Consider the following 26,805-nt stretch of genomic DNA (forward strand, 5'->3'; position numbering starts at 1 on the left):
AATCAATTTGATTGATTGATTGATTGACTGTAAAATAAAGAGCTATATTAAGCCTTGCTGGACTAAAAATGATTTGCTTCAGTTCAGTAGACCCTCAACCGTGTTGGTTTTTCTCCAGGTGTAATGCATATAATACAGCACACTGCCACTGTCATCATTTCTATTGTTTTCCTAATTCAGCAAGCAAGTTGGCGAGAGTTATGGATTTTGCAACCAGTGTTGAATTCATTATTCCAGTTAGTAGTTTCTTTAATAAAAGCTGGTATCAAAAGGCTTCGATACTCAGATAGTCTTAAACTGCTAACAATGGCTCTTTCTGCTTGTAATTATCCTTCTAGCCATCCCAAAATATTGCCTAACGACTCACACTGAATTCTTCCGCTGCTCTATGTTCTCTACCTACTTCAGTCTGAGACTGCCATCATTAAAGTTGTTTGTGCTGATGTCAAAATTAGGGATCTGGTACAAAATAAAGTAATCAGCGATTTGATCATTTTTAACCAATCAGTGGAGCAATGCCAATGGCAAATTTTCTAAACGCTGCTTTATCCATGTGTGTTCTGACTCTGTCCCAACCCATTGGTATCTGGGACCATTCAGAAAATTTAGAATGCGTCTGCATTCCAGAAATCGTTGGCGAGGTGCTCAGATCCAGACTCATTGCGAAGAAGAAACTAACGTCCGTTGGCGTGGCGTAGTGTTTGGCCTGAGCAAGGAGTTTGGGTAGCCAGGCAACCAAAAATATCCTTTATTTCTAAAAAAAAAGAAATGTATCTTAAATTGAAAATCTCAATTTAATCGAAAGCGTTCCATTGGGATGCTGGCCCATGTTGACTCCAATGCCTCCCACAGTTTTGTCAAGTTGGCAGGTAGTGGATCTCTACTCCGAATAACTCGTTCCATCTCATCCCACAAATGTCCAATTGGATTGAGATCAGGTGACTGGGTAGGACACTGCAGTAAGCTGAATTCACTGTCACGTTCCTGGACAATCCTAGCTTTGTGACATGGGGCATTATTCTGCCGAAAAAATCAATTCGCAGATGGATACCCTCCTGCCATGAAGAGTTGCACCTGATTGACAATGATGTTCTAGATATCCTGTGGCATTCTAACATAGATCCACTTTCATCAAGGGGCCAAATGTGTGCCATGAAAACACACCCCTCACCATCACCCCACACCACCACCTGTAATGTTGACATGAGGCATGATGGATGCATGTACTCATGTGGTTTTCTCCTTACCCTAGTCCTCCCATCAGTTTGAAACAGCAGGAACATGAATTAATCAGACCAGGCAATGTTTTTCCCACTCTCCAGTGTCCAGTGTTTTTGTTCTCTAGCCCACTGCAACCACAGTGTCTTGTTTTTTGCTGAAAGAAGTGCAGCTCTGTAAGATCGTGGGCTGCCATACCCCATTCGTGTCAAGGTACGGCGATTTGCGCATTCTTTTATGGGTCTTTGGGCCCCAATGTTGTACTGGACTGTCAGTTGACTAACTGTAGCCCATTTGTTGCTCTGCACAATTCGTGTCAGCCTCCTTAGTCCTCTTTCATCAATGATCCGTTTTCGATCAATGGCCTGCCGTTGGCCGGATGTTCTTTGGGTGGTGGACCATTCTTGATACACATGGAAAACAGTTGAGCATGAAAAACCCAGCAGTGTTGCAGTTCTTGATACACTCGAACCCCTGGCACCTACTACCCCGTTCAAAGGCACTTAAATCTTTTGTTTTGCCCATTCACCCTCTGAACGGCACACACACACAATCCACGGCTTCACCAGGTAAGTTGTACATTCAGTGTACTGTATTATACATAGTCATTTGTGTGTATTGAGGCACGAGGCATTATCATTATCTAAAAATATATTTTTTCACTAGCGTGAGAAGTTTTCACATTGTTTGGCTTTTCCTTTTCGTTTTGTTTTGCATTGAAGTTGAACTTGATGTTCTGTAGTCAAGGTTTTCAAACTCCAGTTATGGACTAGAATTCAGAGCGAGAATATGTATGGGTACAATGTTGGAAGCAAAGGTTTCCTTTATATTGTTCGAGGAAACTGCTTAGAAATACATAAAAAAATGGTTTAAAGCACATTTTTCAAAGAAAAGGGAGAAAATAGGTTTCCTGTGGCAGGTGATAAACGAGGACTGTGAGGCAATCCATCTGCTGCATCAACAAATTGGAAATGGGATCTCCAAAAGATTACAAATTACAAGATATCAGCAATGATTCACACAGAGAGACCAGCCACAAGTAGTACTGTAGAGGCTCTCTCCTTCTCCTTACAGTGGTAGTACCGCTGGCAACGTGACAATTTCCCCCCAAAATGTCAGCATCATATCATGTCTAATATCTTCCCAGTCAATAACCTAAAGTGTTTAATGCGTGTTCAGTGTTATGTTTCATTTATTAATAGTTTGAAGTGTAATTAATTTTTTCATTCGAAATAATATGCAATTCTGTTTGGTGAAAATTATGATTATACTGTAGCAGAGCTTTCAAAATGATTGGGAACCAATAGGTCCTAATATTCTGAGGACCGAACCCAACATTGGGCAGGTTGGGTTGAATATAGATCCTGCAACCCTTACTCAAGCTGAGGAAATTATTGTTATACTGAAAAACAGTTCTATAAAAATAGTGTAGCGCATAGCAATTTCTATCATATGATCACCATACAGTACAAGCAAGCATGTCCAAGTAATATTGCCATAACAAAGCCATAATGCATTCCACAGATAATACACCACGGAAAGCCTATTATTTATTTATATAGCTACCTTTACTTTGACCATGTAGGCCATTGAGATAATTTGTCTTACAACAACCATCTCAATATTGTACAGTTTTAGTACAGTATGTCTTATGGTTTGATACACTGCAGGACAGCCAGGAGAGGCTCTGACAAGCTCAATAAGGCAAGGAAGCATTTTGAATGATTTAAAATCGCTTTCTCTCACAACCACATAAAACTGAATTACCTGAAACAGGATTATCTGTATCGTTCTCCTCCTCCAGGACTGAGACAGCAGAGAAATACTAAACAGTGTCTGTGTGTGTGCGTGTGTGTGAGTGCATGCCTGTGTGTGTGCGCTCATGTGCCAGGGTGCATGTTTGATACTGTTCTCCTATGGGACTGGGACAGCAGAGAAATATTAAACTCTGTGTGTGTGTGTGTGTGTGTGTGTGTGTGTGTGTGTGTGTGTGTGTGTGTGTGTGTGTGTGTGTGTGTGTGTGTGTGTGTGTGTGTGTGTGTGTGTGTGTGTGTGTGTGTGTGTGTACGTGCCGATGTGTGTGTTTGTGGTACAATAGTACAACGTGGAGGGATTCCCAATGTAGCCATGGGACTTGTAATCTCTTTTCTCTTAGGAACACTGAGATAGGTATCATCAGCACCATGGCATGTTAAGATCTAACCCTGCAGCCATCCTCAGTGTATTTAATAAAACGGCACAGCTGTCGAAGAGGGAGGGAAAATGAAAAAAAAAAGTGCATTTGCAATTCCTTACAGCTGACAACACAACTTGCAAAGGCTGTCACTTTATCTCCCAGTAGGTAAGCAAAGGCCCTGAGGAAGAGACAAGGCGAGGAAAGCAAATGAGGATGGTTTCTCTTTTCATGTTGAGACAAGCATCCTGCTCGCTACTTTGTGTATCCCTGCAGCAGAGTGTTGGTGTGGTGTGTTTGTTCTTTACCCCGACTGACAGAGAGCTCATGGCCAAGGTGTGTGTGTTCGCCTTTAACACCTCTCTCTGTGTGTTGATAGGTGCAGGATTAGACATTGGCACAAGAGGACCACTGCTTACGCTCAAGTTAAGACAACATCAACCATAAAGATATGCTTTATTATTAAGTATTCATGGTTTGGACTTCAGCATTCATATTGTGTTGACATGTATTGCTTTTTAAGTGCATCCCTCAGGTATACAGAAATGGGATTAAAGTGAAAGAGTACTGGTTTGTTATAAAGATACTGTACTAGTATACACATTTTGAGCATTTGGTGACCAGTTTTCTATAATCTTCAATTAAACCTCCAATTTCCTCAACTGGTTGAAAAAGTGAGTTATCCCTTGGTGCATGCTGCAGAGCATTGTGGGGCTCAAGAGACCAAGAGTAATTGTCTGACTGACAATTAAACTCGTGATCACAAATTTAAACTCGTGATCACAAAGATACAGCCAGGGCTTAGCAGTGAGTCGGTAATATCGTACTGTGGAGATTCATGTATTCTTTCCACACAACAGTAGATGAGGATTTTTTTATGTGTGGCGGGCGATTGTGGGATCAGAGACTCTAGTCTAGATCCCTCTGGGATATTGCATCTTTAATGTCTTACTGAAATACTTAGAGGAACTGTTGTTATTGTGGTGGAGCAGCAAAGATGAGATGGAGGTGAAGTACCAGCCACTGGAAGCCTTTGATCTCTGATTTCTAACCAATGGGGATTAGTGGCCCCATCATAGTGAAGGCTTCAGGCATGACTACGTACAGTGGTGACAGTAACACACACACACACACACACACACACACACACACACACACACACACACACACACACACACACACACACACACACACAGCCCCTTAGGCTGATGGGTTGTCATCCCAGGATAAGGTAGACCTGGTGGTCTAACAGCTGCCTGTTAATTAGTTAGACCTGGAGATATTTCGGGAAGGATTTCATGCCCCTGGTACAGATAGTGGTGATTCATTATCAATCTTTCATTATCAATCTAACCCAATATACCCCAACATAACCCTGGCTTGATCAATAATGGATGATTGGGAATGGATTGGTTTCACTTTCTACACTTTCAACTTTCTACACGGCATCAAAAGGCCTGTTTCCAAACTTCTATAGGTATATTAAAATATCTTATTAATCATAACCAGTCAAATCTTACTAGGTGAAAGTCAGGATGAAACAAAGCTTTATGAGTCAGCCAATGCTAGCAATGTCCATTCTTTTGTTGTTGTGTTTGATATTTATGAAAGTCAACTCAATGTTCAACTTGTCTCTGAGCATATTTACACATCCTATTTTCTCTTCTCCTTGCAGCGTGTTATTTTCTCCACCTATCTGAGTTGACAGGTAACTTATCTTCAGTTGATCTTTACAAGGTGATGCTGAAAACCTCTCACGGACAGATTTCCATTTACCAGAGTGGAAGATAAGAGGCATAAACAGTAGTGGAAGATGCATACTGGAGGCTTGTACTTTGATATCATCCTTAGACCCTCAAAATTCCATGTTGCACCGTCCAAACAAAATCACTGTATCACTGAAACCTCTATTTGTTTATGATTGAATTCAATCCTAACCATGTAAAAGGATTGATGTCTTCCTCTGGTTTGGCATCTAACTCAAACAGGCACAAACAAGAAAACACATCTATCCCGTCTTGATTCCGGTAGTTATTTCATCATTTCTCTGACACCTTGTGGTATTATGTTCTTGTGTTATGTTGCTCCGTCATTTCATCCTGCCTTCATCTCTGACTCTTTCTCGTTGCACAAAGGCAGAGAGAAGACATTTCTTATACTTTCAAGAAAGGCAGAACAATAACTGTCAGTTCTGGCCCACAAAAAACAGTCTCCTCTGAAAGAGGGAGATGAAAGGAGAAAATGACTTACGAGAGAGGGTGACGGAGACAAGACTGTTTCAAAAGGCTGGTTGGGTAAGAACAGAACAGTGCTGTATCCTAAGAGGGAAGAAGAAATCACAGCACTGACAGATTATTTGATGCTTTGCATAAGTGGGATTCACTGTCAGGTTAGGAAAGAAAAAACAGATACAAAAACATGGGTTCATTGGAATGAAGTTGGGTCTGAATCATTAGCAGTCGTTGGCTTATAGGGATTCCCAAATGCTTTAATGACAGCAATACTGCTGCAGGACCCAAGGGACAGAACTCAGTCCTCGAGTTAATAAAGAACATGCATCCTCTCGAAAGACACCTTGTGGATCACACATTCAATATTTTGTGTTATTGTGTTATTGTGTTATTGTGTTATTTTAAACTTGGACAGAACAAATGTTCCTCACAACAACATTTGCACGAATGGAAAACAATACTGAAACATATATTTTGACATATTTTAAATATATGGTCTGAAACAATAGATCACAAGAGAAGTAGTTCCTTTAAAAGCAGACCGTCACCATGGTGCCCAGCATGCCTGCAGCCTCTGACCTGGTGGGACAAATATGAAATTAAATTCTCCTGAATCATAGCGGCATGAACAAAGTGAGTCTTCAGCAGCATTTAAATGGACTGTGCCTGAGTCCCAAATGGCACCATATTCCCTATATACTATGAGCCCTGCACTAAGTAGGGTGCCATTTGGGATCCAGGCTGTGTTATGCTTTACTGTCTCTCCATTAAACAGGGAACCATTTGGTTGGTCATTATTCATGTTGTACCCCCTGAGCCCTCTGTATCTGCTGCAGCAGCTGGTCCCACAGCCTCTCCTCTGACAGATAGGAACAATGATAGCAGCTCAGAATTATGTTCTTGATCTGTATCTTGTCTACCTTTTATCAAAGCACTAGGTAACATTCTTGCAGATAGCATATTTTAGCAGATGGCATGTTTCTTTCATTGCAATATAAGCCAAAATGTGACTTCTTGCTCACTCTGCACTATTGAGGCTACTGAGGAGTGACGGGGTACTTATTTTATTCAGAAATATTGCATTTCCCTTGTAATTTGCAGAGAAGAAACTTCTCCAAATATTTCTTTGTTAAGCTGTATTTATTTTTTAAACAATGTGATCAGGTAGTAATGGCACGCGTCCTTATGTGAAAAAGGCCTGAGGACTGAGGAGTAATGGAGATCTTCAAACCTTTTAGGTCGCAGGTACTGAAAATGAGCAGTGGCCAATGATCCTGAAAGACAAGGCATTTTGCCAAGTGCTACTGGAGTAATGATAATTGAATCGGAATGTTGCAATACAGAGATTTACAAGGTAGAGAGGGGCAGAGCGCCTGTGGAGGCTGGCTACTGGTACAGTGTGCATGTCGGGATGTTTGCACATTAACCTGTACAAATAGGGGTTACCAATTCACTTCCCAGGGCCTGGCTGGGCCTGTCTGGGCCTCTCTGTGGTGCGGCTAGCTAGAGCCTGCCCGAGCTCTGTAGCAACCCAGCTCACCCAGCTCCATCAGTGATTCAGCACCGTACACACAGACACCTCTTTATTCAGCAGTTCAGGTCTGGACCGATATACTGTGTGAAATAAAGGAGGACAGCTAGAGAGATTTCAAGAGAAAGATGGAGTTAAACAGACGCTAGGAGAATAGGGAGCAGCAGAATCGCAGCATCCCTCTGGTGCTATGCCCCCCCCATGTTTTCCATTATGACACAGGACATTGGGTATGAAGTGACTCTGACAGTTAGTATACTGTAGATTATTCTGGAAAGCCCTAGTACAGTATGTTTAACAGGAAGTTTGACCTACTGACGGATCCAGGTAGTCACTAGTCCCCCAAGGCTCACTTGTCTTTGTAGAGAGAAAGTCCTCTACGGGACCTACAGTATATAAACACAATGTTCAGTACTGGGAGGAATAGAGAGGAGAAGGGAGAAGTGAGGAGTAGGGAGGAGAAGTGAGGAGTAGGGGAGAGAAGGGAGGAGTATGGAGGAGAATAGAGGAGATGTTAAAAGGCTTTAGGCCTCTTTTCCAGATAAGCTGAATTTATAAAGATATGCAGAGCGTCGCCTCAGAGTTACAACAAGGATGCTCTTCCCTGAGGGCGCCGGGAGACACTGTGATCTAGCATGGCACATGGGAGGTTAGGAACATCAATGGTGCTCTCATATATAATGCAGCAGGTGGTGTAATAGCTTGTGTAACCCCTCTTTAAGAACCACTCAGGGTAATGTCAGCTGAATGAGAAATGAAAGCAGATCGAAAGGAGAGCAAAGTGTTGAATAGAACATTTTTACAAAAACTTCTATTCCCAATAGATGTCAGATGAAATATTAACTCCTCAAGGAATGATTTGCCTTTCTTTGATGTTGATTAGAGGTAGCCTAGTAACATTATTTATTTCTAACAATGATCTTGTCCTGGCGTTGTGCTGTATCCCAGCCTTTGTATTCCTTAAAACCTGAAGGCTTGAAGTGTGCTGTGCCTGAATTTGAGAGCAATCCATCTTTGTGCCTTTTTGTCTAATATAAAACCTTACTGCAGGTCATTCAGAAGGTCACTCATCATTACACACTGAAAGTATGCTACTGCAACATCTCCGCTATCTCCTTAATAGAGCATGAGTAGGGCATCTACAGATTGAATGCTTAGCAGAAAAATAGGATTGTACGTTATGTTAGGGAAAGGTTAATGTATTTTTTGACCTACTCTAGCAGTAACACTATGTAGCTTTCAGCATCTTAAACCTACACTGTCTTTTTATCCTGCTGTATGACCCTCATTGATGAGCTCATTAGACAGTAAATACACTCAAGAGTCAGAGTAATAGGCCAATTTAACAAAAAACACAAGAACAGCTCAGGGTTTTGATTATATTTACTGTTGAACAGACACTGATGTAGGTTTCCATTTGCATCATAAACATTCATCCTATATGAACACTTATGAAAACAATGGCGCTACATGTGAAATTTCACTGTTAATACACTGTTACACAGGTATGACAACAACTAACGGAATTCTCAATTTGCAAATGTCCAGACATGCTATTCCACATGAGCTTTTATCATACATGCTCCTCGTCCTGACATTTCAATCAAGCCAGCCAGTCTACTATCTGTTCTCAGTGAGAATTAAGGTGAAAAGTGCTATTGGCCGTCAACAGAGAGGAGTTATTGCATGGTTCGGCTTGATGGTAATGTTATGTTAATACCAAGGTGAAAGCAAATGCTGTTGATATAAAGGGAGACTCTGTATATTTGTTATTGGAATGGCTGCTTAAAATGTGTGACAACATTTGTGTTTTCATTAATGCCTGTGATGATACTCAGCTTGTGTTCCTCTACGATATGTGGTGAGGAGTGGTGAGGAGTCCTCTACTGTATAGACTCTCTCTAGTCATCCCTCTTCACTGTATTCACTGCAACTTTATGAGAAAAGTCATATTTTTAAACCTCTCTCTACATCATTAAGACAAAACCTGATTCTGTGCATAATTGGAGCATTTTTCATATCTTCTCTTGTATCATCTCCAGCCTGCGCCATAAAAAGAAGGCTTTGGATGGAAGGGATATTCAGCTTTATGACTATAGTCTCTGAAAGAACAGAAGTTAAGGGGGAATGTATATGGCGAGGAACAAAACCCAAGGTTTTACCCAAGGTTTTTTGCTTTTGGGTGTACAATGAATTTGAAATGGCTTTCTTTGTGAATTATCTGCCTGCCCACATCATGTTCAGAAATAGACACTTATTGCTTGTCAATGGCATCCCAAAGCTGCAGATGCTTACTGAGTGTCCTGTCAGAGGGTTTTGTCAGAGGGGTATACCCAAATGTGTATGTGTAAAGTACAATTCGTAAATGTTTTATATTGAAACAGCCAGTTTTCTAGGGTTCGTGATCATCAACTTTGAACAGAATTGCTTTATGCCTCAGTGAGTTTTTGATCATGCCAGCTAGCAGGGGGTCGGCCCGGGAGAACCAATTCACATTCAATTTCCCAAGAAAATGACCCGTTTCAATAAAACTGACACTATTGTTCACTGGTCATCTTAGCAGGTACACTACTCATTTTTATACTACTAGTCATTACAGGGTATAGCTTAAAATGGCAATGTGCCATAGTAGCCCCAAACTAATTTCATGACTTGTCAACGTGCTCCCAGCTCCCAGAATGCCTCCTCACTTCCACCCGTTCAGCGGTAGGCGGCCCAAAGGACGGATTGTGAGCCTCTACGCCGTCAGTTCTCATTACGGTCAAGTCAGGAGGATGACCAATAAGTGCATCCAGGGCAGAAATGTGTGTTAAAACACCTTGCCCTTGAACAAGAAATTGAAATAGTCGTTGCTGTTGCCCCCGAGCCTTTGATCCTCATCCTCCTCTTTGTCGCTTCTAATTGAGAGGCGTCCTAATTGAGGCCCGACAACAGGCCTTGATAAAACACATCTGTCTCTAAACACTGTGGCCCCATTGCAATTGCAGAAACCTAAAAGCCTGAGGAAAACGTCCTATGAATATCGAATCTCTATCCAACTTCAACAAATGCAGCCCATAGTCTCAATGCCCCTGATTCCTGAGCTGGAGCGCAGGGCAATGGGGGCATGTTGGTGTATCTCCGTTGCTGTGGCATAGAGGAGCAGACCCATTATACAAGTCCCTGTGTGTGTGGTTGAGAGTGAGTCAGAGAGCCATTCCGGGCCATCAATTGAATATGTCATTTTGACTTTAGGACTGCATGTACCACGTTTTCACTTTAATCAAAGGGACCCTGCACTACTTAATGAGTGTGAAAATAATGTTCCAGTTGGGTTTGTCCATTTGATTTCTTTCTCATCTTTCTGGTTCTCATTTATTTGGTGGATTTGCTGGTTAAATGGCTTGCGTCGTGTCAAACGGGATCTTTTCGCATGAGGAGAGGAACATTTCCCCATTCTCTACAGGTGGGGGGAGGTTTAACAATGTACCCGTTCCCAAGGCCAAAGCCGTATATATAAAGGTATAGCAGGCAAGCCTGTTATGTTACAGTACGTCACACAGCATATTTGAACATGCAGGATCTCCCAATCCCTGGATGACTTACACAGCTCTTTAGTTGTATAATGACTATTTCAGTTCAGCATCAGCACACATGCACCACATCTGTTGTGTGCTCTCACCTTGAGATTGTAGCGTGGTCATAAGTAACCTTCAAAGATGTGTAGTAAAGACAAATAACCAAAGATCATACCTGTGGTTGGTTTCAAAGAAGTAGTCAAGGGGAATTGCCCTGATTTGTGATACATAACAAGGAAATAACATGAAAGGTTGACTTCCCTTTCACTTCACAACGGGGCATTCGTCAACAACAAAAAATAACAAGACAATTTTCAGTATCTGTCACATCGTGTATGTAGGTGACAGGGAAGTCAAGCTCAGGAGAATCAAAACTGGGTATAAATTGAGTATTTAAATAACTTAAAACACAAACTCCAAAACCAAAGTCCGTAATAAAATAAATGTAGGTACAAGAACCCGACGCGAACCAATCCATAAAACATGAACATAATAATAAACTATCTCTGACAAGGACATGAGGGGAAACAGAGGGTTAAATACACAACATATAATGAATGGGATTGGAACCAGGTGTGTAAGAACACCAGACAAAACCAATGGAAAATGAAACATAGATCAATGATGGCTAGAAGACCGGTGACGTCGATCGCCGAGCACCGCCCGAACAAGGAGAGGCATCGACTTCGGCAGAAGTCCTGAAAGTACCGGTTGATACCCCAATACACACTGAAATGGAGAAAGGTTAGTGGAGGAGTGGCGGAGCGAGTTCTTGGCCATCTCTGTCCAGGGCACGAACGCCGCCCACTCCCCCGGCCGGTCCTGGCAATAAGACCTCAGAAACCTACCCACATCCTGGTTAACTCTCTCTACCTGCCCATTACTCTCGGGGTGAAAACCTGAGGTAAGGCTGACCGAGACCCCCAGACGTTCCATGAACGCCTTCCAGACCCTTGACGTAAATTGGGGACCCCGATCAGACACTATATCCTCAGGCACCCCGTAGGGCACCCCGTAGTGCCGGAAGACGTGTGTAAACAGGGCCGTAGGGAGACCGGGCAAAGGGAGGAGACGATAGGACTTCGGGCAGAAGTCGTTACAGTTTCAGATACAAACTTTTGAAAAGGCTGCATGTATTCAGCCTCTGTAGGCTTCTTGGCATGCTGTGTATGACCTCCTACAGATACATCTTTGAGACATAACCTTACATACTGTCCTGATTTGTGTCCTCGTACAAAGTCATTTTTTATCCATGAACTGATATATACGTATAGTGTACGTCTCACATTTTTATTCTGCTGATTGAGCTTTGAGAAAATCCCTCCATCTAGTCTAACAGAGATGGAAAAATGTAATCGCAGATAATCACTTTCTGACCACAGGCTTTTCTAGACAGGAATCAGTCCCTCAATGTGATTCATTCTGTAGTTTGTTCCTGTCCTCAAGCCCAGTTGCTGAAGAGAGAGGATTACAGTGGAAAGAAAAATCACTAAAGCCAGGCTCTATTGAATCCATATCAACATGTTCTATGTGCTCAATATTTCAACATCCCTCCCCTGTGAGAAATAACAAATATTTGGTGTTGTGTGCAGAAATACGTATATTTAAGGATCCGAAAAACATCCCATAAGCATCCAGTTATTTTCCAAGGCAATTATTCTTTCACAATAGATCAAATACTCTTTTCCATTTCTCTCTCTCCTCTATAGATCCTATCAGAAGTCTGCCGGAAGTTACTGTGGTGTCAGGAGAGCCCTAGCTAGGCCCATGGTTCTAACGCCGTGGTGTTTCACCATGGCCCCTGCACGTGGCTGGCTGCTGGGCCTGGCTCTGGCTTTACTCCTTCTGGGGTCCCAGCCTGCTCCATCCCTATCCGGTGAGGAGCAGAAGCTGGTCCGGACCACCAGGGTCAGACGACAGGCCCCTCCAGGTGGCCCCACCAGCCCACTTAACAACCAGACAGTCAAGGAGCAGCCCATGGTCTTCAACCATGTGTACAACATCAATGTTCCCCTGGAGTCTCTGTGCTCTGTGGATCTTGAATCAGCAGCGGCTCCACCCAGTCAGTCCTCCAGGGGAGCAATGTCCAGTGGGGGTGGGGAGGACCCCACAGAGTTCACAGAGCAGACAGTGGACACAGACAGCCAGGTCACCTTCACCCACCGCATCAACATCCCCAAACAGGCCTGTGCCTGTCCCGCAGCCAACAGCATGCAGCAGCTGGCCACCCGCATCGAGATGCTGGAGAGAGAGGTGTCGCTGCTCAGAGTCCAGTGCAGCTCTGGCAACTGTGGCTGTGAGGAGAGTTCAGCCATGGGTAAGTAGGGAATAATAGTACAGCTTGACACTGTTATTAGAGTTACTGTACCCTGGTCATAGGCTACTTTGAGGCCAATGTGGAATGTTAGGTTTTTATTTATTCAGTTACTGAGCATCTTGGTTCAAGTAGATAGCACAAGGATATAAAGCCTGGGGGTTTGCGATTTGTTATTTTATTTGGATCCTCATTAGCTGTTCTAAAAGCAGCGGATACTTTTCCTGGGGTCCACACAACACATAAAACATGACACAATAGACAACATCAATAGACAAGAAGAGCTCAAGGACAGAGCTACATTAATCTAAAAGAAGAGTGTAGAAATGATAAAGGTCCTGTAATCACAAAATACTAAGACAGAGAGACCTATAATATATGCCTACATTCAGTCATATACAGTATATCAATTTCATTATTGCATACAGTACCAGTCAAAAGTTTAGACACCTATTCATTTCAGGGTTTTTCTTTATTTTTTAAATATTTTCTACATTGTAGAATAACAGTGAAGACATCAACATTTTGAAATAACACAAACAGTATGGAATCATGTACTAACCAAAAAAGTCTAAATATACTTGAGATTTGAGATTCTTTAAAGTAGCCACCCTTCGCCTTGATGACAGCTTTGCACACTCTTAGCATTCTCTCAACCAGCTGCATGAGGTAGTCAGCTGGAATGCATTTAAATTAACAGGTGTGCTGTCGTGGTGATTTCCTGTATTACTAAACATTGAGATGGCAAACCACACACAAGTCAGAGTTATATTATAGTCCATCTTTAATTCTATGAGTTTCACCTTAGCCCTTTTTGACTCTCAGATCAATTCAGTGTCTATAAAATAATTATCTGGGAGTGCTTACAAAACAGTTCTTAGTGTCATTTATAGCCAAGACACACCAATCTCAACTCACATGACGAAACCCAGATCTCAGGAACAGTTCACAAAGAACCTTTTACTTGAAAGAGGAGTATCCAATAGCTAGCTAGCATTAGCTATAAATTATCGTTCAGTTTGGTCTCCTAAAAGAAGTTATTATCTCGTTCATGGTACAACATAGTACCAAACCATTACCTCATCCAATGGCATATATCAATTGTCAATTCTAGATACTCCCATCTCAAATACACCCCCCCCCCCCCCTGGACAAGATCAGAAAAGACAGTGAGCCTCTTAGGTCATGTACTAGATCAAGATAAAGGCAACCTCAGAGGGGACGTACCAGACACTGCCATACTCCTCCCCCCAATGGGAAAAGTAGGGAGTGACTGGTGTACAGACATTGTGGAGCCCTTCACATGGTTTGACAGATACATTGACATATGAAGACAAGCCTGACATCTCCCCTCTCTGGGCCCCAAGTGACTAAGCCCTAGCAGAGAAGGGATAACTGCAAACTGCCAACAGTATTATTCAAAAGAAGACATGCCAATGACAAATATCTCACATAAGCATTATTATGTAAATTAAACATCCTATTTATCAATGTTACCTAACTAATTCTGATTCAGCCACGACAGTGCCTTGTTAAAAGTTAATTTGGGGAATTTCTTTCCTTCTTAATGCATTTGAGCCTGTCAGTTGTGTTGTGACAAGGTAGGGGAGGTATACAGAAGATAGTCCTATTTGGAAAAAGACCAAGTGGAAAAAGTCCATATTATGGCAAGAATAGCTCCAATAATAATAAGAGAATTGCTTGGGCCAAGAAACACGATCAATGGGCATTAGACCGGTTGAAATCTGCCCTTGGTCTGACGAGTCCAAATGTGAGATTTTTGGTTCTAACCGCTGTGTCTTTGTGAGACGCAGAGTAGGTTAACGGATGATCTCCACATGTGTGATTCCCAACTTGAAAGATGGAGGAGGACGTGTGATGGTGTGGGGGTGCTTTGCTTCTGACACTGTCTGTGATTTATTTAGAATTCAAGGCACACTTAACCAGCATGGCAACCCCAGCAATCTGCAGAGATACACCTTCCCATCTGGTTTGCTCTTAGTGGGAATTTGATTTTCAACAGGACAACAATCCAAAATACACCTCCAGGCTGTGTAAGGGCTATTTTAGCTAGGAGAGTGATGGAGTGCTGCATCAGATGACCTGGCCTCCACAATCACCCAACCTCAACCCAATTGACATGGTTTGGGATGAGTTGGACCGTAGGGTGAAGGAAAAGCAGCCAACAAGTACTCAGCTTATGTGGGAACTCCTTCAAGACTGTTGGAAAAGCATTCCAGGTGAAGCTGGTTGCGGGAATTCCAAGAGTGTGCAAAGCTGTCATTAAGGCAAATGGTGGCTACTTTGAATAATATCACATATAACATTGTTTAACACTTTTTTGGTTACTATATGATTCCATATATGTTATTTCATAGTTATAATGTCATCACAATTATTATACAATGTAGAAAATAGCTAAAATAAAGAAAAACCCTTGAATGAGTAGGTGTGTCCAAACTTTTAACTGGTACTTTACATACATATCAATTGACATAGGCTATACATACAAGTTATTTAGGTCAGATAGCGGAGGGGCATCCTGCCGTGAAGTGTTGTTTAAAAAGAAAAGTTTGCAAATCCGACTGTTTGCTTGTGTAATTGGAAATGGGAGTTCCATGTAACCACGACTCTATGAAATTCTGTGTGTTGCCTTAAATTTGTTTTGGACTTGATGACTGTGAAAACACCCCTGGTGGTATGTCAGTTCAGTCACATCATTTCTACATGTCCAACATGTGTGCTAATCAGATGTGCAGCCTGGCGTATTTTCCACTCCCTTTGCCTCATTTTTCTCAACAAAACAGTTTTTGAATTCCTTATCTATCCAGGGGTCTTAACAGTTAACAGTCACCCTACAAACAGTAATGAGTCATTAGCACGTTCCTGGGACGTCACAAAATGGTCACCTAAAGTCGTCAGAACGTTGCCATGGTCCCCTGGATGTTTTTGTCTAGATCCCATTTTGTCCCAGGGACATCACCTGGTGGTCAGAAAGATATTTTCCAGGTTGGGGCATATTGAAAAGGCAGTATCAAGTGATTACATCAAATGTTGTTGTTGATAAAAGAGTGTACCACTTACCTTAAAACCCACATACCATTACTTTACGTATAATGGTTTGGGACACCTGGGACCATTAGGTGACAAAAACCTCCAGGGGACCATTACACAATATGCCAAGAATGCTCAGGAGACCTTCGGGGGACCATGACACAAAGTCCAAAGAACATCGTAAAAACATATTGGGGGATGTCCCCGGGACAACCGGGAACTGACAAAACAGCAAGAATGTTCAAGGGACCATCACACATCGTCCAAATGAATGTCTTAAAAAGGTCCCCGGGACAAACAGGGAACTATAAAAAGGTCCCCCAGAGAATGTTCCCTTCGCACCATCACGTGGGACCATCACGTGACATCTGAAAGACTAGTAAAATTAAAGTCTTGAGAACGTCCTAATAAGGTCCTGACATGGTCCTGACAGGGAACTAGACAAAGGTCCCCCAGGGAACATTCCCTTGGGACCATCAAGCAACGTTCTTAGAATGTTTAAGAACGTCAATGGGATGACGTCGCACTAAAACCATTAAGGGACCTTATAGAAACATCACCGAAAGTCCTCAGGACTTTGTCTGAAAATCTTATACACTATTTTAGGCACAGCCTTTGAAACACTGGCTTTTCTAGATATAGCCACTATATTATGATCACTACATACAATGGGTGTGAACACAGCTTGAGAACAAAGTTATACAGCGTTTCTAAGGTTCATAGGTTCATTTTACACTGTTACACTGTTAAAGTTTTTCAAAATGTACACTGTTACAACAGACAATGTTAGCATTAGTAAACAATACAGTATATTTAGTGATGTGATTTTGAGTCTTTCTTTCTTCCTCTAGGTCGCTTGGACTTCATCCCCCAGTGCAGTGGCCACGGCAGCTTCAACATGGAACTGTGTGGCTGTGTGTGTGAGTACAGCTGGACGGGCAAGAACTGCTCTGAGCCACGCTGCCCAGACGACTGCTCTGGACAGGGAGAGTGTATGGAGGGCGAGTGTGTCTGTGACCGCGACTTCGGAGGGGACAACTGCTCGGAGCCCCGCTGCCCTGCGGACTGCTCTGGTCGAGGGCTGTGCATGGACGGGGAGTGTATATGTGAGGAGAATTTCACTGGAGAGGACTGTACGCTTGGTCGCTGCCTCAATGACTGCTCTGACCAGGGCCTGTGCACCAATGGGACCTGCCAGTGTCGCCCGGGATATGTGGGAGAAGACTGCTCTCTGGCCTACTGCGCCAACAACTGTAGTCAGAAGGGCATCTGTAAGGAGGGCTTCTGTGCCTGCCAAGAGGGCTTCGCTGGAGACGACTGCTCTTTAGGTGAGAGAAAGGGAACAACAGGAAAACACAGTAGCTCCTCTGAGAGGATTATTTACCTTTATACTTTTTGCCATTGTTGTTTCGTAGGTTGGATATATGGGTGGATATTTGGTTATATGAGACAAGCATTAGCCTAATATGCTGACTAGAACGGGCACACGCGTGAGTCCGCTTGCATGTTGATTTTGTCTATCCACACCAGACACGATCAGGACACGCATGTTGAAATATCAAAACAAACTCTGAATCATCTATATTAATTTGGTGACAGGTCGAATATTCACAGAGGTTATGGTAAGAAGTTGTCTCAGTCTGCATTTGGTTCTTTGGGGATATCTAAGCCTGCGTATCTGCCAAATATTTCCAAGAATTATGTTTTTACAGATAATAGCAATATTCTCCATGCAATAGCAGCTGAATCGACAGATCTTGCCCTACAAAACAGTAGTCAAACACCTCTTGCAGCCCCTCTGTATTTCAAATAGTAGCTATAAAATTGGTGATGGCTTGCTGTGTAACAGCATTCATTTGTCAAAAGTCACATTAACTGAAGCTGAGGCAATATCTGAATCACACTAGCCTGGATTCACAGCTAATTCTCAGGAAAAGGCTGCTGATTCACACTGGCGTAACGCAGTTTCTCCCACCCTTCCCCATATCCCGGTGTGCCAGTACTGATTCCTCCTTTTGCTATAGACATCTGTCATCTCACAAGTGAAACGAAAAAGAGCCTATACTACCTATACTCTCCCTCATTTTCAGCAGAACCTGCTGGAGCTAAAATTGCTTATTTCTTTGCAATTAGAGATAAAATAGCAGAGGCGCGTGTGGGAGAGGTTGCGGAATGCAAAAAGAGGCCATTCAATTACCAGCGCTTTTTCACGACTCATAGGTTGGCCTGCATTGTAAGTGTTTCATATTATCAAAGTAGAAAAATCAGGATATGGTTTTGTAGCCCCATTTTCTCTTACTATGAAAATAATGAGACGATGGAATTTAAATTAGGCATTTGGCGATGTGAAAATGTAAAAACAAAGCAGCTGCATTCACATGATGAGTTTACCTATCATAGAATGCTAATTGCCTTAACATCACTATCATTCAAAATTCTAGTCATTATGACTCCACCACTTTGCTAAAATGTCTCACATTGGAAATGATTATGCATGACTAAAAGGTTTTCACAGTTGTTTTTAACCCCCCAAAAGAAATGTACTGTTGAAGTCGAAAGTTTACATAAACAAGGTTTAATGACTCCAACCTAAGTGGTTCAGCCACTCCACAAATTTCTTGTTAACAAACTATAGTTTTGGCAAGTCGGTCAGGACATCTACTTTGTGCGTGAAAAGTAATTTTTCAAACTTACTTACTGCTTACAGACAGATTATTTAACTAATATAATTCACTGTATCACAAATCCAGTGGGTCAAAAGTTTACATACACTAAGTTGACTGTGCCTTCAAACAGCTTGGAAAATTCCAGAAAATTATGTCATGGCTTTAGAAGCTTCTGGCTAATTTACATAATTTGAGTCAATTGGATGTGTACCTGTGGATGTATTTCAAGGCCTACCTTCAAACTAGTGCCTCTTTGCTTGACATCATAGGAAAATCAAAAGAAATCAGCCAAGACCTCAGAACAAAAATTATAGACCTCCACAAGTCTGGTTCATTCTTGGGAGCCATTTCCAAACACCTGAAGGTACCACGTTCATCTGTACAAACAATAGTACGCAAGTACAAACACCATGGGACCACGCAGCCGTCATACCGCTCAGGAAGGAGACGCGTTCTGTCTCCTAGAGATGAACATACTTTGGTGCAAAAAGTGGAAATCAATCCGAAAACAACAGCAAAGGACCTTGTGAAGATGCTGGAGGAAACAGGTACAAAGTATATCCACAGTAAAACGAGTCCTATATCGACATAACCTGAAAGGCCGCTCAGCAAGGAAGAAGCCACTGCTCCAAAACCACCATAAAAAAGCCAGACTATGGTTTGCAACTGCACATGGGGACAAAAGATCCAACTTTTTGTAGAAATTTCCTCTGGTCTAATGAAACAAAAATAGAACTGTTTGGCCATAATGACCATTGTTATTTTTGTAGGAAAAAGGGGGAGGCTTGCAAGCCGAAGAACATCATCCCAACCGTGAAGCACGGGGGTGTCAACATCATGATGTCGGGGTGCTTTGCTGCAGGAGGGACTGGTGCACTTCACAAAATAGATGGTATCATTAGGTAGGAAAATGATGGGGATATATTGAAGCTACATTTCAAGACATCAGTCAGGAAGTTAAAGATTGGTCACAAATGGGTCTTTCAAATGGACAATGACCCTAAGCATACTTCCAAAGTTGTGGCAAAATGGCTTAAGGACAACAAAGTCAAGGTATTGGAGTGGCCATCACAAGCTCTGACCTCAATCCTATAGAAAATGTGTGAGATGAACTGAAAAAGCATGTGCGAACAAGGAGGCCTACAAATCCGACTCAGTTATACCAGCTCTGTCAGGAGGAATGGGCCAAAATTCACCCAACTTATTGTGGGAAGCTTGTGGAAGGGTAACTGAAACGTTTGACCCAAGTTAAACAATTTAAAGGCAATGCTACCAAATACTGATTGAGTGTATGTAAACTTCTGACCCACTGGGAATGTGATGAAAGAAATAAAAGCTGAAATAAATCATTCTCTCTACTATTATTCTGAAATGTCTCATTCTTAAAATAAAGTGGTGATCCTAACTGACCTAAGACATGGAATTTTTATTAGGATTAAATGTCAGGAATTGTTAAGAACTGAGTTTAAATGTATTTGGCTAAAGTGTATGTAAACTTCCGACTTCAACTGTTCCTAATGCAAATGGTTTTGCAGTTTGTGCCAGAGAAATACTGTACAGGAGCTCTCACTAGTAGTCAGGTGGTTGCATGTGAGCCTGTCAATCCTGTCACCTCCTCTTGTTAACAGAGTTGTTCACTGACTGACAGACATTTTCAGCCAGAGAGAACACATCAATGACCTTGCCTTTCCAGAATGCCCCACAGAAATAGAACCAACAATTTTGACTTCAAACATTCTTTGACAAAACCTACACTTTCAACTTTCATACAGTAGCTCAGCTGCATTAAATAGACAATTGATTTTTCTACTCAGTCTTCATGACACCTGCATTTTGTATCACCCTTTTCCATTATTGCTCAACTGAACTGAGTGATGGAAGAGAATATGAATTTGGAATCGATAGCTCAATCCACCAGAGGTAGAAGTAGCTTTGCTTACCCTCCTCGGGAGACACACGTCTTCACTGTGTCCTCATTAATGTATTCACTCCAAAAAGCATAGCTAACTTCAATGTTGTGTCATTTTTAGGATAACCTCATTACAGCAGTTTAAACAATGCAAATATCTTCCATAATGTTGTGTAATTCAATGACCTTTGGCCTATTTAGAATTTCTGATAAACAGTCCCAAAACACTAAACTCTAATTACGCTTTCATAAGTCATTCGCTGCCCTGTAAAAAGAAGATCAGTCAAACAGCGAGTCTGTTTGCTGTGGGCAATAATAAGTGAAATGGATGGAAACGGAAAACAGTGGTGTGATGTGGTACTCAGCTGTGCTGTGGGGCATTGGCCTCATCATGCCAGAGTCCTGACCCTCCTGACCCTCAGTGTAGCGCAGTGTAGCGGTACAATGGTTCATTCCCCTCCTCCCTCTGCTGACCCATCCAAATCAAATCAAATCAAATTGTATTTGTCACATGCAGTGAATACAACAGGTGTAGACTTTACTGTGAAATGCTTACTTGCGAGCCCTTTCCCAACAATGTAGAGTTAAAAAGGTAGAACATTTTGCTAAATAAAAAAAGGAAATAGTAACACAATAAAATAACAATAAAGAGGCTATATACAAGGAGTTCTAATACCTCGTCAATATGCAGGGGTACGAGGTAGTTAAGGTAATTGAGGTAATATATCCATGTAGGTAGGGGTAAAAGTGACTAGGCAATCAGGATAGATAAAAAACAGAGTAGCAGCAGCGTGGGTGAAGAGTGTGAAAGAGTGTGAAACTGTGTGTGTGCGCGCCTGCGTGTGTGTGTGGGGCGTTAATATATATGTGTGTGTGTATGTGTATGTGTTTGGTGTGTGTGAGTATATGTAGTGTTTGTATGTGTGTTTTGGAGTATCAGTGTAGTATGTGTAAGTGGGTGGGTAGAGTCCAGTGAGTGTGCATAGAGCCAGTGCATGGGGGTCAATGCAAATTGTCCCGATAGCCATTTGTTTAACTGTTTAGCAGTCTTGTGGCTTGGGGGGTAAAAGCTGTTCTCTGTGATTAATGAGAGGCAGCTATACTGTAGGCTTAGTACTGGAGGGAGGGTCTGGCCTGTCTCAAAGACTGTGTCATAGTATTCATAGCTGATTTTGAAAATGCCTTTGAGAAAGTATGACTAGAATTTATATAAAAATGCCTAATTTTGGAGAATAGTAACCCAGTTGTAAAATAGTAAATAATGACTACTTCTCAGACAGTACTGTCAAGGGGAGTGAAGCAAGGTTGTCCACTGTCAGCATATCTATTTATTATGGCCATCAAGGTGTTATCTATTCAAATTTTATCCAACAATAATATCAAGAGGTTAGAAATACAGGGCTTAAAAACAAAAGGTTGTCATTGTACACTGACTACATGTTTTCTTTTTCATTCGCAATTTGGGTCCCTGCACAGCCTCATAGAGGATCTAGATAATTGATCTAACCTCTCTGGATAACAACCTAACTATGATAAGTGTACCATATTACGTATTGGATCGATACTGTGTAGTTTATCAATAAAATGGTCTGATGGTGAAGTGGACATACTCAGTATTAATTTCCAGAAAGAAAGAAACAATCTCACTACTATACATTTCAATAGAAAGTTAGAACTTGTTGCCATGGAAAAGTAAAAACCTGTCTATTTGTGGAAAAATCACCCTTATTAATTTAGTCATATCCCATTTTACCTATTTACTTATGGCTCGGCCTTAAATTATATGTGCAAAAAATATGAAATACTCTCCAGAATATACAGTGCATTCGGAAAGTTTTCAGACCCCTTGACTTTTTTCACATTTTGTTATCTTACAGCCTTATTATGAAACATATTAAATCTACACACAATACCTCATAATTACAAAGCAAAAAGAGGTATTTAGAATTCTTTGCATATGTAGAAACAGAAATATCACATTTACAGAAGTATTCAGACCCTTTACTCAGTATTTTGTTGAAGCACCTTTGGCAGCACTGGGAGAGCATCCTGACCAGTTGCATCACCACCTGGTATGGAAACTGCTCGGCATCCGACCATAAGGCACTACAGACGGTAGTGCGTACGGCCCAATACATCACTGGGGCCAAGCTTCCTGCCATCCAGGACCTATATACTAGGCGGTGTCAAAGGAAAGACCAAAAAAATGTCAAAGACTCCAGTCACCCAAGTCATAAATTATTTTCTCTGCTGCCGCATGGCAAGCGGTGCCAAAGTCTAAGTCCAAAAGGCTCCTAAACAGCTTCTACCCCCCTTCTGAACAATTAATCAAATGGCCACCCAGACTATTTACATTGACACTGTGTTTTTACACTGCTGCTACTCGCTGTTGATTATCTATGCATAGTCACTTTACCCATGCCTACATGTACAAATTACCTCGACTAACCTGTACCCCCGCATATTGACTCGGTACAGCTACATATATATATATAGCCTTGTTATTGTTATTTTATTGTGTTACTTAAAAAAAAAAAAACTTTATTTATATATACATATATTACAAAATTACAGCACAGTTGAAAAATATATGGCATTTAGTAATCACTGGATGGTTTTCAGAACTAGATGGAAGGGGCTGAGTGTAGCTGAAGGGTGGGACTAAAAAGAAGGAAAAAAAGTAGTATATATGTATAGTATGTATACGCTGGAAGTAGAAGCCTAAGTATTGTCCATTAGTTTACTCCAATTAATTGAGGGGTATTAGGGTTAGGAAAATATATAAATACAGATATATATGTATATGGGCGATTGTAAATTACATTCATAGAACCCACAATCTGTCGGCAAAATTAAAGCTGATCTACCCCCTAAAAAAAATGTCAAATACAATAGTAAGACTGCATCTCAAATGGCATCCTATTCCCTTTATAGTTCACTACTTTTAACCAGAGCTCTATGGGACTTGGTCAAAAAGCAGTGCATTACAATTGACAATAAGGTGCCATTTGGGATGTACCCAAAGCTCTTCAGAAGAAACGTTGCTCTAAGCATGGAGACTCTCTTCATTCTGTTAGAAGGCTTAGTTAAAGTGCTCACTCCCTATACCCCATATCAATCACCTTACTACTGGTTCACTTTCTTGTGTCTTACTTAAGACTGAATCTGGTCCATGCGATAAATCTTCCTAAGTGATGCCGCAGGACTTCTCCTCCTCACTCCAGGGTCAGTCTCGAGGAGGAGGCATGCTCGGCTCCATCTGTCGTGTGCGTGTGGAAGTAACTCAAACTCTTTCTTGAGTCCCTCAACGGCTCCCCTAGGAGGGCTTAATGCTCCACCACCACCACCACTGAGCCCAATCTACAGAGGAAAGTCCCACACCACTAGTTGTCTTCAGGACAAGATCTGTTACTCACTCTCTCTGATTGAGCTGTAAACTTACACACTCCTGTTTATGCAGGGCTTCATTTGCATTCTACACTCAAACCCTCTCAGGCTTATGGCATGGCTCTGTCCCAGTTGCCCCCAAGAATATCAATCCCTTCCACGAATCCACTCTCATATACAAGCTTAGTTGTGGTAGTGGCACCACTGGGGTATTGTAAGTTAAAATGTTGCATCTGCATTTTGGGTCACTTTGGGTGATTTCAACACACATTTGGCAGTCAAGTGCACATCAGAATGTGTTGTTTATACAGTACATGTGGGTCAAGTGGGACCTAAGAGAAAATAAGTAAGTCAGTCTTCACCTGCTACAGTAGGTGCAATATAATGCATGGAAGTTCAAGTTTGCAAGGTTTTGATTTCATACTATGCACACAACATTTCATCTACAGTGGCTCCGGATCTGAACCTGCGTGTGCGGGGAGTGACAGAGCGTACTATTGACCTGGAGTGGGAGGGGTCGGTGTTGATGACAGACTACCTAGTCACCTACGTGGCCACCAGCCCAGGTGGGGTCCAGCTGGAGATCAGGGTCCCTGGGAACACCACCACCTGCAGTATTCCAGACCTGGAGCCTGGCATCGAGTACAATATCAACGTCTACGCTGTGCTCAACAACATCATCAGTGTTCCTGCCAATGCTCAGGTGTCAACCTGTGAGTACAACAGGCAGCCATTTTCTATTTCTATTTTATTTGGGACCTCTGCTTAAGTCCTCCACAAGGTCCATTTTTTTCTGCTTAGGTTTCCTTTCAGGTGTCAACCTGAGTACTACAACATACAGACAACCACTTTCAACTTATCACACTTCTTCTTTTACAGGAAAGTGGTCTTAGAAGGTTTATTGTACCATCACAGACCGGGGAGCGATTTTTGATTTGAGTTGATTTATTAGGATCCCCATTAGCCAACACCAAGGTCAGAACACTTGAAACTTTTGTACTATGGACACTATGGAAAAAAAAAGCTACTTGCCAGAATTGAATCATGTCACGTAAATATTACCTACAAACAAAACAACCATTGTTATACTGTATACACTAGGCAACTTGTCCTCACCATTGAAATCTGGGCACTTAGGTTTTCCACAACAACAACGCAAAAACTCACACGTACTTTCACAGACAAGTTTTGAGAAAAGTCCTGGAAGGAGGAGGCCCATCTTTGCCAACAGGATGTGATTAGACTCTTGCCACCTGCTGGGTATAAATGCCAGATTGGCAAATTGCTGCAGGCTCTCAGTTTCCAGTCAATATTTCTCAGACATATGCAGAACTCTCACTCAGGCCCAGAATAGAACATGTTTATACAGTAAACATTCAATTATCTGTCACGGACTGATTGGGCCTTTGCTAAAAAATTACAACTCTCATCAGCAGGCAACACTCCTGGTTCTGATATTATCACTAATTTTGAAATGATCAAGTAAATAGAGACAGGAGTATGTTCATGCAATTATGCTCAAGTTTTTTCTCTCTCTCCCTATAATATAATTATTAAGCTTTGAATAGTTAATTTTTTTCAAAGTTATTTTATGTTTCATATGACTGATCTGGACATGTTGTGTTTTCATTATGTGTTTATACCTCAAAGATGACCTAATGAAGAAACATTTTATATAGGGACCATGTAAACAATTACTGTACTAAACCGTTTGTTCAAAAGTAATGGATGTGCACCTGCTGCCTGGCCTGTTGTAGTCCACTAAGAAAGAAACTCCCTTTCCCCCTGCCCCTACGCATGGAAAGCTCTGTAGTAAAAAGGGAGATTTATTGAGCATACAGAAGATGGAGGCCTATAATACAGCTCTCCTTGCCTCAAAGATCTCTCAAATCCAGACGGTTTAGTCTTCAAATCCATCACAGAGACGGCCGTGGAGGTGCAGTGGCAACCGTTCTACTACTCGTTTGATGGCTGGGAAATAAGCTTCATTCCAAAGGTAAGGTTTCACCAACAGAGAGGAGAGATATTTATTCAATACTGGCCACATCGTTAAACATTTGAATGAATGAATGTTGTTACAGTGTAGACATATTGTTACATACATTTGTTACATTTAACAGATGCCCTTATCCAGAGTGACTTACAGGAACAATTGGCTACCTGCCACCCTATCTCTAGGATCCCCGACCATGCAGATAATCTTTCTGCCTAGGGATTGGTGGAAAACTGGTTTGAATTTGAACAAAACAGAAGTTTGTAGAAAACATTCATCAAAACCATAGAAATGTTGACATCAACCTTACCTACGGTATTTCTGCAAGAAAAATGTATTCAAGAACAGCTTCCCCATAGAGATGAAAGAATTCAGGTTTGGCGATGTTCTGGGAAGAGCAGTGTGGCACTGTACACAGCAGTGTGGCACTGTACACAGCAGTGTGGCACTGTACACAGCAGTGTGCTGAACAACAACAACAACAAACACACAGTACAATAAAACCTGTCATTTTCAACTCAGTCTGCTTACATCTCAGGAGAGTTCCTTTTGAAATAGCAACATTATATTACTATATTTATTACTACAACATTATATTGCAACATTATATTATATTTTTGATTTGATCCATGGTTAGATTTTTACTCTTGGGATGGTAGAAATAGTGGAACATTTGGGGAGGGGATAGATTTTTTACCCTTCAACTTAAAGTACCAAATTAGATGATGGATTGCCCAAGGCTTATTGACGATTAGGTGGATCAGCAAGCAGG

At 41.7% G+C, this 26,805-nt stretch overlaps 1 protein-coding gene across 2 annotated transcripts in view; it reads left to right on the forward strand.

The window, feature by feature from the left end:
• Positions 1–26,805, forward strand: part of LOC110530311 (tenascin-R) — a 123,382-nt gene that overhangs the window by 58,151 nt on the left and 38,426 nt on the right. For both annotated transcript variants that reach the window (XM_021613244.3, XM_021613243.3), the window contains exons 2-5: positions 12,420–13,027; positions 16,930–17,406; positions 24,490–24,753; positions 25,921–26,036. In XM_021613244.3, the coding sequence (XP_021468919.3) occupies positions 12,478–13,027; positions 16,930–17,406; positions 24,490–24,753; positions 25,921–26,036 (1,407 nt within the window). In that variant the 5' untranslated portion in view covers positions 12,420–12,477. The remainder of the gene's footprint in view (positions 1–12,419; positions 13,028–16,929; positions 17,407–24,489; positions 24,754–25,920; positions 26,037–26,805) is intronic.

This window comes from Oncorhynchus mykiss, chromosome 8 (genome assembly GCF_057628025.1).
Source record: "Oncorhynchus mykiss isolate SJ-2025 chromosome 8, ASM5762802v1, whole genome shotgun sequence".
Taxonomy (NCBI): Eukaryota; Metazoa; Chordata; class Actinopteri; order Salmoniformes; family Salmonidae; genus Oncorhynchus; species Oncorhynchus mykiss.